The sequence below is a fragment of the Schistocerca piceifrons genome, chromosome 5, assembly GCF_021461385.2.
Source record: "Schistocerca piceifrons isolate TAMUIC-IGC-003096 chromosome 5, iqSchPice1.1, whole genome shotgun sequence".
Lineage (NCBI taxonomy): Eukaryota > Metazoa > Arthropoda > Insecta > Orthoptera > Acrididae > Schistocerca > Schistocerca piceifrons.
The window spans coordinates 677,857,624-677,874,073 of NC_060142.1; the positions used below are offsets into that span (position 1 = coordinate 677,857,624).

General features: G+C 44.8%; 1 protein-coding gene across 3 annotated transcripts in view; it reads right to left on the bottom strand.

Moving 5' to 3' along the window:
• The window catches only part of LOC124798185 (voltage-dependent calcium channel subunit alpha-2/delta-3), a 792,806-nt gene that overhangs the window by 601,893 nt on the left and 174,463 nt on the right, over positions 1 to 16,450 (bottom strand). For all 3 annotated transcript variants that reach the window (XM_047261474.1, XM_047261473.1, XM_047261472.1), the window contains exon 2: positions 1,356 to 1,437. In XM_047261474.1, coding sequence (XP_047117430.1) covers positions 1,356 to 1,437 — 82 coding nt within the window. The remainder of the gene's footprint in view (positions 1 to 1,355; positions 1,438 to 16,450) is intronic.

The window sequence follows — 16,450 nt, forward strand, 5'->3', positions numbered from 1 at the left end:
TCAAGCATTTTGCTCGAAATGATAGCCTCATCCTTAACGAACAGCTACAGCTACGTAACAAAAATTTTTTCAGCGGTATAAAGCCGTTACTCGATATCTGACTTCGGGTCTCCTTCTGCAGGTTGCCGAAATGTTCTTTTCCTTCTAATGTAGTCCTATGTTTTTCAATTATAAAATGTTTCTTAGCTGCATTTCACGTCAATATTGCTTTCTACAAGTTGTCACTCAGTCCTATCTACATTTTCATAATGATGTTTTCATGTTTTATCTTACTGTTATAAGCTTTGATGTAGACAAAATGTTATGTTGTATGCTACTATCAAACAAACATTGCTACCCATTATGTACCAGTTACTGTTTACTTATAATCATTTCTGCCTATATTTCAATGTGAAGTAGCCTAATTGTATGTACAGCTACTAGATGGCGCGCTCGTTGCAGTGCCATGTTCACCTGGCCGTATTTGTTAACGCGGGCACTTCAGTCCGTTTTGCAACCTGCACCACGCAAGTAACGAGCAGCCCTTGGTGGCTCGCCATCACAGTTTTCTTTATCTTAAATAGCTTTGTGACTAATGCCCTTTTGGCATATTTATTATTTTATAAATGACATATAAGTACTGTCAATCTTTTACGATGATTCCATACTTGTACCCTATCATACATTTTTAGTCATTATTCTGTGACCATGTTATAGAATATAGATCATTCTTTGTTTTAAATTCTGAAGAAGACACTCCTAGTAGTGTTTGTTAAAAACATAGTGACCGAGGGCTGTTTCTCTTTCAATTTTAACTATTCACGGCCTCTGAACGTGCAGCAATGTACAAAAAATTTGTCAACGAATATATTGGTTCCCCCTACGTTTATCTCCCGAAAAGACCTTGGGGGTAAAATCAGAGAGATCCGAGCTCGCACGGAGGTTACCAAAAATCTTTCTTCCCGCAAATCAGGAAAGGGGTAAGTGACAGTTGTACAAAAAGTACCCTCCGCCACACACTGCGAAGTAGTTTACGAGCCGGCCGAAGTGGCCGTGCGGTTAAAGGCGCTGCAGTCTGGAACCGCAAGACCGCTACGGTCGCAGGTTCGAATCCTGCCTCGGGCATGGATATTTGTGATGTCCTTAGGTTAGTTAGGTTTAACTAGTTCTAAGTTCTAGGGGACTAATGACCTCAGCAGTTGAGTCCCATAGTGCTCAGAGCCATTTTTTGAAGTTGTTTACGGAATACAGGCGTGGATGTAAGTATTTTGGGAACAGTCTCTTTGTGACTATTGTAAATATCGGCTGAGGTGCAAATACTGCTGACTCTTACAAAACTTGCCAGTAGCAGGATCATACATTAGAGTTCTACTCACATCCTGGATCTCCTGGCGGCGCGACACGTAGCTGCCCACCTCCCACAGCTCGGCGCCCAGCTTGTCGGCCAGGGACTTGAACCTGCAACACGAGAAGCACGTATACGGTTAGCATTGCAGTAGGCACCATGAAGCAAGCTACACGTGGCGAGGCTACACACAGCGACGGCCGAGGGCCGAGCTGCCGGCACTGCCGGCGACCGTGGCCTATACGGCTGTGCGGATCACCCTACAAGTACAGGGTTATTACAAATGATTGAAGCGATTTCACAGCTGTACAATAACTTTATTATTTGAGATACTTTCACAATGCTTTGCACACACATACAAAAACTCAAAAAGTTTTTTTAGGCATTCACAAATGTTCGATATGTGCCCCTTTAGTGATTCGGCAGACATCAAGCCGATAATCAAGTTCCTGCCACACTCGCCGCAGCATGTCCCCATCAATGAGTTCGAAAGCATCGTTGATGCGAGCTCGCAGTTCTGGCACGTTTCTTGGTAGAGGAGGTTTAAACACTGAATCTTTCACATAACCCCACAGAAAGAAATCGCATGGGGTTAAGTCGGGAGAGCGTGGAGGTCATGACATGAATTGCTGATCACTATCTCCACCACGACCGATCCATCGGTTTTCCAATCTCCTGTTTAAGCAATGCCGAACATCATGATGGAAGTGCGGTGGAGCACCATCCTGTTGAAAGACGAAGTCGGCGCTGTCGGTCTCCAGTTGTGGCATGAGCCAATTTTCCAGCATGTCCAGATACAAGTGTCCTGTAACGTTTTTTTCGCGGAAGAAAAAGGGGCCGTAAACTTTAAACCGTGAGATTGCACAAAACACGTTAACTTTTGGTGAATTGCGAATTTGCTGCACGAATGCGTGAGGATTCTCTACCGCCCAGATTCGCACATTGTGTCTGTTCACTTCACCATTAAGAAAAAATGTTGCTCCATCACTGGAAACAAGTTTCGCACTGAACGCATCCTCTTCCATGAGCTGTTGCAACCGCGCCGAAAGCGTTTGACTTTGTCATAGGGTGTCAAGGCTTGTAGCAATTGTAAACGGTAAGGCTTCTGCTTTAGCCTTTTCCGTAAGATTTTCCAAACCGTCGGCTGTGGTACGTTTAGCTCCCTGCTTGCTTTATTCGTCGACTTCCGCGGGCTACGCGTGAAACTTGCCCGCACGCGTTCAACCGTTTCTTCGCTCACTGCAGGCCGACCCGTTGATTTCCCCTTACAGAGGCATCCAGAAGCTTTAAACTGCGCATACCATCTCCGAATGGAGTTAGCAGTTGGTGGATCTTTGTTGAACTTCGTCCTGAAGTGTCGTTGCACTATTATGACTGACTGATGTGGGTGCATTTCAAGCACGTCATACGCTTTCTCGGCTCCTGTCGCCATTTTGTCTCACTGCGTTCTCGAGCGCTCTGGCGGCAGAAACCTGAAGTGCGGCTTCAGCCGAACAAAACTTTATGAGTTTTTCTACGTATCTGTAGTGTGACGTGACCATATGTCAATGAATGGAGCTACAGTGAATTTATGAAATCGCTTCAATCATTTGTAATAGCCCTGTATACCTGCCTGTTGCTCTGATCAACAGGAAGACACATATCTAAAAACTCGGGTGAAATTTCGATATTCGCTGAAACGTCGCCTGCCAAAAGTAAAGAGAATTTGCAAAAAAAAATTCATTTTGCATTCTTTTGTTTCCCGAGAGGTTTAGTCAATAATTAAAGCCAAAGTTCTTTGTTCACTGAAGCAGCTGCCCGCGGCCATGAACAGGCAGTGGCGCGCATATGTCGGAAGAGGCAGGAGCGGAGCTCACGCAGGCTGAGAGGGAAAGCGTGGAGCCGCTGGCCAAGACCAGAGCAAGGTGTTATCCTCTTTCAATGGGTTCACAACTGCACTTCTTCTGCATACCGCGGTCAGGGCGCTTCGTTGAGACGAATAATGTGATAATCTTACGTAAGCATCAGTTACTTTTCTCTTCTTCTGAAAGAAGCGATAGCATGGTTAATGTTTCCAGAATGAGATTTTCACTCTGCAGCGGAGTGTGCGCTCATACGAAACTTCCTGGCAGATTAAAACTGTGTGCCCGACCGAGACTCGAACTCGGGACCTTTGCCTTTCGCGTGCTTCGGTAGCTCAGTTGGTAGAGCACTTGTCCGCGAAAGGCAAAGGTCCCGAGTTCGAGTCTCGGTCGGGCACACAGTTTTAATCTGCCAGGAAGTTTCATGGTTAATGTTGATATGCACGAACATGGCCCTCTTGTGCCAAGCAGGGCTATAGCCGAATCTCATCTGCACAACCCTCTTAGGTCACCAGCTGGAAGTTCCTCGGCCTCCAGTTGGGCACTCCTGGAAATTTCGACGCAAAGCCTTGGTCACACCAGGTCCTGGTCTCTGACGCTGCTCACAGCAGCCCTATCGACTTACCACGACGACGACATCGCATCTCCATTGCCGAGTGTCTACTAAAGAGACTGCCTACACTACGCTTGTCCATCCTCTTTTAGAATACTGCTGCGCAGTGTGGGATCCTTACCAGATAGGACTGACGGAGTACATCGAAAAAGTTCAAAGAAAGGCAGCACGTTTTGTACTATCGCGAAACATGGGAGAGAGTGTCACAGAAATGATACAGGAGTTGGGCTGGACATCATTAAAAGAAAGGCGTTTTTCGTTGCGACGGAATCTTCTCACGAAATTCCAGTCACCAACTTTCTCCTCCGAATGCGAAAATATTTTGTTGACACCGACCTACATAGGGAGGAACGATCACCAAGATAAAATACGGGAAATCACAACTCGTATGGAAAGATATAAGTGTTAATTCTTTCCGCGCGCTATACGAGATTGGAATAAAAGAGAATTGTGAAGGTGGTTCGATGAACCCTCTGCCAGGCACTTAAATGTAATTTGCAGAGTAGATGTGGATGAGTGCTGCGGCTAGGACAATCTTCCCAGACGACGACACTGCATATCTCTCTTTTCACGGTCGCTCCCACCAGTTTTCCTCCAAGCCAAACTCATCTGTAGTGGCTGCATCAGAGCCAACTGCTTCAGCCAGTGCTCCCTGGGTCTAGGCCTGCGCCATCATTTCTCACCCGTCCCAGGGACTATCTCCCCAAGTCCAGGTCACCTTCTCCCTTCGAACACAACATCTTCTTCGAGATAGTTACGCCATCTATCCCATGGGAGGGAGGAGAAGGGGGGAGGAATGCTGTGTCCCCTCGTTATTGCCTGCAACACAGACACCAACCATAAAAGTCACGTATCACTGTTGTTGTTGTTGTCTTCAGTCCTGAGACTGGTTTGATGCAGCTCTCCATGCTACTCTATCCTGTGCAAGCTTCTTCATCTCCCATTACTTACTGCAACCTACATCCTTCTGAATCTGCTTAGTGTATTGATCTCTTGGTCTCCCTCTACGATTTTTACCCTCCACGCTGCCCTCCAATGCTAAATTTGTTATCCCTTGATGCCTCAGAACATGTCCTACCAACCGGTCCCTTCTTCTGGTCAAGTTGTGCCACAAGCTCCTCTTCTCCCCAATTGTATTCCATACCTCCTCATTAGTTATGTGATCTACCCATCTAATCTTCAGCATTCTTCTGTAGCACCACATTTCGAAAGCTTCTATTCTCTTCTTGTCCAAACTATTTATCGTCCATGTTTCACTTCCATACATGGCTACACTCCATACAAATACTTTGAGAAACGACTTCCTGACACTTAAAACTATACTCGATGTTAACAAATTTCTCTTCTTCAGAAACGCTTTCCTTGCCATTGCCAGTCTACATTTTATATCCTCTCTACTTCGAACACCATCAGCTATTTTGCTCCCCAAATAGCAAAACTCCTTTACTACTTTAAGTGTCTCATTTCCTAATCTGATTCCCTCAGCATCACCCGACTTAATTCGACTACATTCCATTATCCTCGTTTTGCTTTTGTTGATGTTCATCTTATATCCTCCTTTCAAGACACTGTCCATTCCGTTCAACTGCTCTTCCAAGTCCTTTGCTGTCTCTTACAGAATTACAATGTCATCGGCGAACTTCAACATTTTTATTTCTTCTCCATGGACTTTAATACCTACTCCGAATTTTTCTTTTGTTTCCTTTACTGCTTGCTCAATAACAGATTGAATAACATCGGGGACAGGCTACAACCCTGTCTCACTCCTTTCCCAACCACTGCTTCCCTTTTATGCCCCTCGACTCTTATAACTGCCATCTGGTTTCTGTACAAATTGTAAATAGCCTTTCGCTCCCTGTATTTTACACCTGCTACCTTTAGTATTTGAAAGAGAGTATTCCAGTCAACATTGTCAAAAGCTTTTTTTAAGTCTACAAATGCTAGAAATGTAGGTTTGCCTTTCTTTAATCCATTTTCTAAGATAAGTCATAGTGTCAGTATTGCCTCACGTGTTCCAACATTTCTGCGGAATCCAAATTGATCCTCGCCCCAACTCCAGCCCAGTAAAGACACCTTCACCGAGAGAGGTGGCGCAGTGGTTAGACACTGGACTCGCATTCGGGAGGACAACGGTTCAATCCCGCGTCCGGCCATCTTGATTTAGGTTTTCCGTGATTTCCCTAAATCGCTCCAGGCAAATGCCGGGATGGTTCCTTTCAAAGGGCACGGCCGACTTCCTTCCCCGTCCTTCCCTAATCCGATGAGACCGATGACCTCGCTGTCTGGTCTCCTTCCCCAAAAACAACCAACCAACCATTTTTTTTGAAAGACACCTTCTAGAGATAAGACAAGCACTGCCCACATCAACAGACAAACGCCGAGTTGTTAACAGTTGAACTTCCAGCAGCCACCACTGTACTGTGCGGCGCCAACCTCGCAACAGACGCATAATCACGGCCACAAACAGAGCTGTCACTGCAGCTCTATCTCCAGCTCTATCTCTGCAAGTCACATGCATCCGCCCGTCTGCTCTGCACCCAGTAAATACTACAGGCTCACGCTGACTGTGCCTAAAAGCTCATCAATTGGAGTTCATATCGCCAGTCCAATGATAGGGTTTCATTACAGCTTCCAGAGAGCTATCACCTCGCTGGACCTCGTCTCGCCTAACCTCGACCTACCACGTCGCTGCCTTTCAGCTGGGTGCTTCCCTGGACTGTCTTCAGTCTGTCCTCGCGCAGACTACTGCTCTCGGCTGACCACTGTAATGAGACGCGAAATTAAAGCCTCACCCATCCACAAGGATCAGCTCAGTTTGCTGGTAAATTTAGCGTTTTGTTTATGTATTTGTAATATTTTGTTATGTTTGTAAAATACTTAAAGTTTTGTATTTTTGTTTTGTATGTTTCATGTATGGAGAGAGCAGCGCAACTCGCGGAAACAGCATCTTCACTGCTGGAATCAGAAAGAAAATTGCTGGCCACTAGACGTCGCGGGTCAACGGTCAAAGAGCAGCAGAAGATCCTGTGACCGGGTTGTTGCGTCGAACCTCCAACATTCAAAGAAATAAAAATTTGTAATTTTCCATTGTAATGACGTCACAGAATGTTTAGCTCATGTTGTAAATGTTGTATTTTGTTCGGTTCTGTTTTGTCGAGTCTGATGTTCACATCTGTATGTAGCATATACGAAGACGACAAAACAGTGTATGCTCTAAAGCTTAAATACGTGTTCGAGAATTATTTATGAAGAGTTATATTGAGGAAGAATTATTACTGAATTTTTCCAAGATATTAATTTTCAGAAGAGTTTCATTTCGATTTTTTTAATCTTAAAGGTTCTACAGTCTGATTTTAATATGGGAAAAATAAGATAACGTGCAAAAATATAATTTCCAAGAAGAAAGAAACGACATCTACATTTCAAAAGTTTGCGCAAACCAGTTGGACTTAGTGACGTAATTTTTGCACAAACGACTCAAGGTGTTTTTCAATCACAGTTTCATTCAAGAATCTTTTATAGAGAACTTTAAAAGAATTTAAATAATTTTTTGAAGTGTTTTGTAAACGACGTAGGTGACGAAGTCTGCGCATGGTCATATTTCAAACAAAAATCATTGAGCCATACGCGTCGTTACAATACACCACAGCCCAACGGACTTTATTTGTGTAAGAACAAATGGTTCGCATGGTTCTGAGCACTATGCGACTTAACTTCTGAGGTCATCAGTCACCTAGAACTTAGAACTAATTAAACCTAACTAACCTAAGGACATCACACACATCCATGCCCGAGGCAGGATTCGAACCTGCGACCGTAGCGGTCGCTCGGCCCCAAATTCTAGCGCCCAGAACCGCACGGCCACTCCGGCCGGCTGTATATGAACATCCCTGCGTAACGTAAGTGATTAACTTTCGCGTGAGCCAAGTAGTGTGGACTGACGTATCAAGGAAGCTGTCTAATTCTATTCTGTTCCTTAGACTTAATACAGATACAGTTGTTCTTTGCTACGTGGCCCCTTCAATCGTAGCGCATTGTTCCGTTCTGTCACGAACACTATAATGTGTAATAAGTCATTCGGTTGACAACTGTAAAATGTTGAAGGTTGGAGCTTTCTGCCAAATTAAAACGTTGTGCTGGACCGCAACTTGTACCTGGATCTTTGCCTTCTGTCGAAAGTGAAAAAAATGGTTCAAATGGCTCTGAGCACTATGGGACTCTACATCTTAGGTCATGAGTCCCCTAGAACTTAGAACTACATAAACCTAACTAACCTAAGGACATCACACATACCCATGCTCGAGGCAGGATTCGAACCTGCGACCGTAGCAGTCCCGCGTTTCCGGACTGCAGCGCCAGAACCGCACGGCTACCGCGGCCGGCTGTCGAAAGTGAAGTTTGGATGGTAACAGATGAGGTACTGCAGAAAGTAAAGCTATGAGACTGGTTCGTGACTCTTGCTTGGGTAGCAATCTATAGGGCACTTGTCCGTGAAAGGCAAACATCTCAGGTTCGAGCCCCAGTCCGGCATACGGTTTTAATCTGTCAGGAAGTTTCAGCCTACACGGACTGTTTCGGCCACTTCTTACACATCCGTCAAGGCCTCTTTCGTGACGTGATGCGCGGAGAGCGATGTGTGATCGAACGTACCAATGAATGGCCTCTTCTTGGCTCTTTTAGATGGACCCTGCATCGGATGTATCTGAAAGCTACTTGAAGAAAATCCCATCGACGCTTTGCTACTGAATTACGGTACGCAACGTCAATGCCAAAACGGCGATACTGCCACGATGAAAATGGCGATTTCAGAAGTCCCAGTAAAAGTGAGCCTTCAAATTCTGGAATTAGAAACACTCTGCCACCGTACATCGACATGGTTACTCTGCAATTCACACTTAAGTGCCTGGCAGAGGGTTCATCGAACCATTTTCATACTACTTCTCTACCATTCCACTCTCGAATGGTAGAGGATAAGGGAACACCTAACTCTTTCCGTTCGAGCTCTGATTTCTCTTATTTTATTATTATCATTTCTCCCAAGGCAGGTGGGTGGCAACAAAAGATTTTGCCATTCGGAAGATCCTGCTGCCTACTGTGTGCGAGTTCTGATCCAAAATTGCCGCATATCCTAGCACCCAGCAGAATACCACTTCCTTTCCTACGCATTTCAGATGAAGGCAGACAAACGAGTGTATCGCCGATTGACGGTAACGGACGTGTTTCTCTCTCTCTGCGCAACTTTAAGTGAGTCGGGACAACTACTGACGAGTTCATCCGTCCGAAAAATTAAAAAAAACACGCTGATTTAACGACTGTAGAATAAGAGGGCAACTGTTTCCTCCCAGTTAGTCCATGACAAACAAGAAGCATAGGGTAGCATCGTCCGACAATTTCGGCACAAACTCCGTGGTCACACCTAGAGGGCGGTGTGATGCTAGCCGAGCGTCGTGTCATCCTCTATCGCATTTGCTTTAGGGATTCAGAGAAACCCCAGGAAACTACAGCTGGATTTTGTGCGCCAGGGAAGGATTTGAACCTCCGTCCAGCCGAATGCGGGTTCTTTATATTACACGTGCCGGGAAAGGCAAAGACTGTGTACGTTGCTGTTGTGGTCTTCACAGTCCTGAGACTGGTTTGACGCAGCTCTCCATGCTACTCTATCCTGTGCGAGCTGCTTCATCTCCCAGTACCTACTGCAACCTACATCCTTCTGAATCTGCATAGTGTATTCATCTCATGGTCCCCCTCTACGATTTTTACCCTCCACGCTGCCCTCCAATACTAAATTGGTGATCCCTTGATGCCTCAGAACATGTCCTACCAACCGATCCCATCTTCTGGTCAAGTTGTGCCACAAACTCCTCTCCTCCCCAATCCTATTCAATACTTCCTCATTAGTTATGTGATCTACCCATCTAATCTTCAGCATTCTTCTGTAGCACCACATTTCGAAAGCTTCTATTCTCTTCTTGTCCAAACTATTTATCGTCCATGTTTCACTTCCATACATGGCTACACTCCATACAAATACTTTCAGAAACGACTTCCTGACACTTAAATCTATACTCGATGTTAACAAATTTCTCTTCTTCAGAAACGCTTTCCTTGCCATTGCCAGTCTACATTTTATATCCTCTCTAATTCGACATCATCAGTTATTTTGCTCCCCAAATAGCAAAAGTCCTTTACTACAGACTGATCTTCCCCGAGGTCGGCTTCTACTAGTTTTTCCATTCGTCTGTAAATAATTCGCGTTAGTATTTTGCAGCTGTGACTTATTAAACTGATTGTTCGGTAATTTTCACATCTGTCAACACCTCCTTTCTTTGGGATTGGAATTATTATATTCTTCTTAAAGTCTGAGGGTATTTCGCCTGTCTCGTACATCTTGCTCACCAGATGGTAGAGTTTAGTCAGGACTGGCTCTCCGAAGGTCGTCAGTAGTTCCAATGGAATGTTGTCTACTCCGGGGGCCTTGTTTCGACTCAGGTATTTCAGTGCTCTGTCAAACTCTTCACGCAGTATCGTATCTCCCATTTCATCTTCATCTACATCCTCTTCCATTTCCATAATATTGTCCTCAAGTACATCGCCCTTGTATAGACCCTCTATATACTCCTTCCACCTTTCTGCTTTCCCTTCTTTGCTTAGAACTGGGTTTCCATCTGAGCTCTTGATGTTCATGAAAGTGGTTCTCTTATCTCCAAAGGTCTCTTTAATTTTCCTGTAGGCAGTATCTATCTTACCCCTAGTGAGATAAGCCTCTACATCCTTACATTTGTGCTCTAGCCATCCCTACTTAGCCATTTTGCACTTCCTGTCAATCTCATTTTTGAGACGTTTGTATTCCTTTTTGCCTGCTTCATTTACTGCATTTTTATATTTTCTCCTTTCATCAATTAAATTCAATATTTCTTCTGCTACCCAAGGATTTCTACTAGCCCTCGTCTTTTTACCTACTAGATCCTCTGCTGCCTTCACTACTTCATCCCTCAAAGCTACCCATTCTTCTTCTACTGTATTTCTTTCCCCCATTCCTGTCAATTGTTCCCTTGTGATCTCCCTGAAACTCTGTACAACTTCTCGTTTAGTCAGTTTATCCAGGTCCCATCTCCTTAAATTCCCACCTTTTTGCAGTTTCTTCAGTTTTAATCTACAGGTCATAACCAATAGATTGTGGTCAGAGTCCACATCTGCCCCTGGAAATGTCTTACAATTTAAAACCTGGTTCCTAAATCTCTGTCTTACCATTATATAATCTATCTGATACCTTTTAGTATCTCCAGGGTTCTTCCATGTATACAACCTTCTTTCATGATTCTTAAACCAAGTGTTAGCTATGATTAAGTTATGCTCTGTGCAAAATTCTACAAGGCGGCTTCCTCTTTCATTTCTTCCCCCCAATCCATATTCACCTACTACGTTTCCTTCTCTCCGTTTTCCTACACTCGAATTCCAGCCACCCGTGACTATTAAATTTTCGTCTCCCTTCACTATCTGAATAATTTCTTTTATTTCATCATACATTTTTTCAATTTCTTCGTCATCTGCAGAGCTAGTTGGCATATAAACTTGTACTACTGTAATAGGTGTGGGCTTCGTATCTATCTTGGCCACAATAATGCGTTCACTATGCTGTTTGTAGTAGCTTACCTGCATTCATATTTTCCTATTCATTATTAAACCTACTCCTGCATTACCCCTATTTGATTTTGTGTTTATAACCCTGTAGTCACCTGACCAGAAGTCTTGTTCCTCCTGCCACCGAACTTCACTAATCCCCACTATATCTAACTTTAACCTATCCATTTCCCTTTTTAAATTTTCTAACCTACCTGCCCGATTAATGGATCTGACATTCCACTCTCCGATCCGTAGAACGCCAGTTTTCATTCTCCTGATAACGACATCCTCTTGAGTAGTCCCCGCCCCGAGATCCGAATGGGGGACTATTTACCTCCATAATATTTTACCCAAGAGGACGCCATCATCATTTAATCATACAGTAAAGCTGCATGCCCTCGGGAAAAATTACGGCCGTAGTTTCCCCTTGCTTTCAGCCGTTCGCAGTACCAGCACAGCAAGGCCGTTTTGGTTATTGTTACAAGGCCAGATCAGTCAATCATCCAGACTGTTGCCCCTGCAACTACTGAAAAGGCTGCTGCCCCTCTTCAGGAACCACACGTTTGTCTGGCCTCTCAACAGATATCCCTCCGTTGTGGTTGTACCTACGGTACTGCTATCTGTATCGCTGAGGCACGCAAGCCTCCCCACCAACGGCAAGGTCCATGGTTCATGGGGGGGGGGGGGGGGGGGGAGACTGTGAATAGGGAACGAATAAATCCAAAGACTTTGCCAGCTGTGACGAATTTCATTCACACAGAGACTCAACATAAAAAGGAGAAAAAATAATAACAACAAATATAATTTTTCACTGTAGACAGAATCATTAAATGTCTTTGAGACTCGTTATCCACTAACAATCAACGTACGTTTATTTCAGTTCATAGAAAGTGTGTGTATGTGTCACTGTTCGTCTGTGCCTTCAAAGCGCCCACGTATTTTGAAGACTTTTACTTAAATAGCATTTTGGCCTGTGCTGCCAGGCAATACCACTGGTTCTTCTGAAATTCCGTATGTATAAATCGTCCATGGCTGTTTAATTTAAATAAAGCCACCTTATTAAGCAGGTAATATGGGGATCAATAAAAATGATTTATTAGAGTTGTCTGAGTCTTTCAGTTAAGATTCGTGGAAGTTGACGTTATGCCTAACCTAATGCGATCGCATTTGTAGTAAAAATACGACTGCATCTAACGACTTTCCGTTTTGTCCTTACAGCGCTAGTAGCAGAAAGAACCATTTCTGCATGAAGGTGGATTACAGCAGCGGCGAACTTGTCAGTAATTTGGCGACAGTATACTTATAACCCGAGCACTGCGCCGCTGGTGAATTAGACTATTGTGAAGGCCACTGACTCATAGGTCGGCCGCGGGCGCTAGATTGATTAATTGGACTCTCCGCGGGCAGCATTAGACGCGAGAAGACCAGAGAACGCCCACACCGTGGATGTGGCAAGCCTTTCAGTAGTGACTGTGATACACCACGTCTTAACTCTGACAATAACACAACTGATTTGCCTGTTAGCTACTACAGACGTTGCTTTCTTCTTCTGGTGTTTGTGCAAGACTACACTCCTTTGGCATGTCACCATTTCCACCGCACGCAAAATCTGACTTTTTGACGATTCACAACATTGAGTGGGTGCAGAACAACTGCCTCCATTTTTTGTTTTAAGTTCCGTACCTCAATCGGCAGAAACGAGACCCTTATAGGATCACTTTGTTGTCTGCCTATCTGAGTATTAAGGCCGCTTTTTCTCAGGAAAGCGTAGAGGTATAAAAAAATGGTTCAAATGGCTCTGAGCACTATGGGACTCAACTGCTGAGGTCATTAGTCCCCTAGAACTTAGAATTAGTTAAACCTAACTAACCTAAGGACATCACAAACATCCATGCCCGAGGCAGGATTCGAACCTGCGACCGTAGCAGTCGCGCGGTTCCGGACTGAGCGCCTGAACCGCTAGACCACCGCGGCCGGCGTAGAGGTATAAAGACGAAGTGTGTGCCACTTACTTACCCAAAGACTGGAAAGTTGCACAGGCCACACCAATATTCAAGAAAGGTAGTAGGAGTAATCCACTAAATTATAGGCACATATCGTTAACGTCGATATGCAGCAGAATTTTAGAACATATATTGTGTTCGAACATTATGAATTACCTCTAAGAAAACGGTCTAGCGTTCTCGCTTCCCACGCCCGGGTTCCCGGGTTCGATTCCCGGCGGGGTCAGGGATTTTCTCTGCCTCGTGATGTCTGGGTGTTGTGTGATGTCCTTAGGTTAGTTAGGTTTAAGTAGTTCTAAGTTCTAGGGGATTGATGACCATAGATGTTAAGTCCCATAGTGCTCAGAGCCATTTGAACCGTTTTTGAAAACGGTCTATTGACACACAGTCAACATGGCTTTAGAAAACATCGTTCCTGTGAAACACAACTAGCTCTTCATTCGCATGAAGTGTTGAGTGCTACTGACAAGGGATTTCAGATCGATTCCGTATTTCCGGAAGGCTTTTGACACTGTACCACACAAGCGGCTCGTAGTGAAATTGCGTGCTTATGGAATATCTTCTCGGTTATAGATCAAAACAAACTGCAAAATGATTTAGAAAAGATATCTGAATAGTGCGAAAAGTGGCAGTTTACCCTAAATAACGAAAAGTGTAAGGTCATCCGCATGAGTGCTAAAAGGAACTCGTTAAACTTCGGTTACACGATAAATGAACCTAATCTAAAAGCCGTAAATTCAACTAAATACCTAGTTATTACAATTACCAACAACTTAAATTGGAAGGAATACATAGAAAATGTTGTGGGGAAAGCTAACCAAAGACTGCGTTTTATTGGCAGGACACTTGGGAAATGCAACAGATCTACTAAGCAGATTGCTTACACTGCGCTTGTCTGTCCTCTTTTAGAATACTGCTGCGCGGTGTGGTATCCTTACCAGATAGAACTGACGGAGTACATTGAAAAAGTTCAAAGAAAGGAAGCACGTTTTGTATTATCGCAAAATATGGGAGAGAGTGCAACAGAAATGATACAGGATTTGGGCTGGAAATCATTAAAAGAAAGGCGTTTTTCGTAGCGACGGAATCTTCTCACGACATTCCAATCACCAACTTTCTCCTCCGAATGCGAAAATATTTTGTTGTCACCGGCCTACATAGGGAGGAACGATCATCACTATAAAATAAGGGAAATCAGAGCTCGTACGGAAAGATATAGGTGTTCGTTCTTTCCGCGTGCTATAGGAGATTGGAATAATACAGAATTGTGAAGGTGGTTCTATGAACCCTCTGCCAGGCACTTGAATGTGATTTGCAGAGTATCCATTTAGATGTAGGTGTACTTAAGTCTACTGCCCCTTGGCGGTGTAAAAAATTAAGCTTCTAAGTCAATGCAATAAAAAGGTATGACAAGTTTTTGATACTCGCAGACTCACTCATGAAAACTTATATGGTTCAAATGGCTCTGAGCACTATGGGACTTAACATCTATGGTCATCAGTCCCCTAGAACTTAGAACTACTTAAACCTAACTAATCACACACATCCATGCCCGAGCAAGGATTCGGACCTGCGACCGTAGCGGTCGCGCGCGGTTAAAGACTGAAGCACTTAGAACCGCTCGCGCACAGCGGCCGGCAAGCAAGATTAATTTGCAGTTATATCACATAATACTTTTTTTCCGTTACAAGTTTACATTGCATCCTAACTACTGTAGGGATTTTGATATATGGTTTCAGTAATAGGCAGTGTGATTCACGAGGAAGATTTTTGTAGATACATTCATCAAAAAAAGTTTTGCATCACCCCGCTTCCCAGAACTCCTGAAGATAGACGTTGACTGTGGATACTGTATCACAAACACAGTCCCTTTGACTGTTCAGACATGTCACTAAACCGCCCAAAGATGTAAGCAAGCATGCATGAGCAGCGCCTATTAGATGGAGGGGATCCGACAGCCGATCATCTCCAATCATTCCACCAGGAAGGAGATACACGGCTCGTGTTGTCTGTTGTTCAACCATGCCTAGGCGGTCAATACCGCGGTTAGATCGCGTCCGCATTGTTACTTTGTGCCAGGAAGGGCTCTCAACGAGTGGTGTTCAGGCGTGAACCAAAGCGATGTTGTTCGGACATGGAGGAGATACACAGAGACAGGAACTGTCGATGACATGCCTCGCTCAGGCCGTCCAATGCTGCTACTGTATTGGATGACCGCTGCCTACGGATTAAGGCTCGGAGGAACCCTGACAGCAACGCCACGATGTTGACAAATGCTTTTCGTGCAGCCACAGGGCGTCGTGTTATGACTCAAACTGCGCACAGTAGGCTGTATGATACGCAACTTCACTCCCGACGTCCATGGCGAGGTCCATCTTTGCAACCACGACACCATGCAGGGCGGTACAAATGAGCTACAACAACGTGCCAAACGGACTGCTCAGGATTGGCATCACGTTCTCTTCACCGATGAGTGTCGCATATGCCTTCAACCAGACAATCGTCGAAGACGTGTTTGGGGGCAACCCGGTCAGGCTGAACGCCTTAGACACACCGTCCAGCGAGTGCAGCAAGGTGGAGGTTCCCTGCTGTTTTGGGTCGGCATTACGTGGGGCCGACATACGCCGCTGGTGGTCATGGAAGGCGCCGTAACGGTTGTACGATACGTGAATGACATCCTCCGACCGATAGTGCAACCATATTGGCAGCATACTGGCAAGGCATTTGTCTTCATGGACGACAATTCGCGCCCCCATCGCGCACATCTTGTGAAGACTTCCTTCAGGATAACGACATCGCTCGACTAGAGTGGCCAGCATGTTCTCCAGACATGAGCCGTATCGAACGTGCCTGGGATAGATTGAGAAGGGCTGTTTATGGACGACGTGACCCACCAACCACTCTGAGGGATCCACGCCGAATCGCCGTTGAGGAGTGAGACAATCTGGACCAACAGTGCCTTGATGAACTTGTGGATAGTATGCCACAATGAATACAGGCATGCACCAATACAAGACGACGTGCTACTGGGTATTAGAGGTACCGG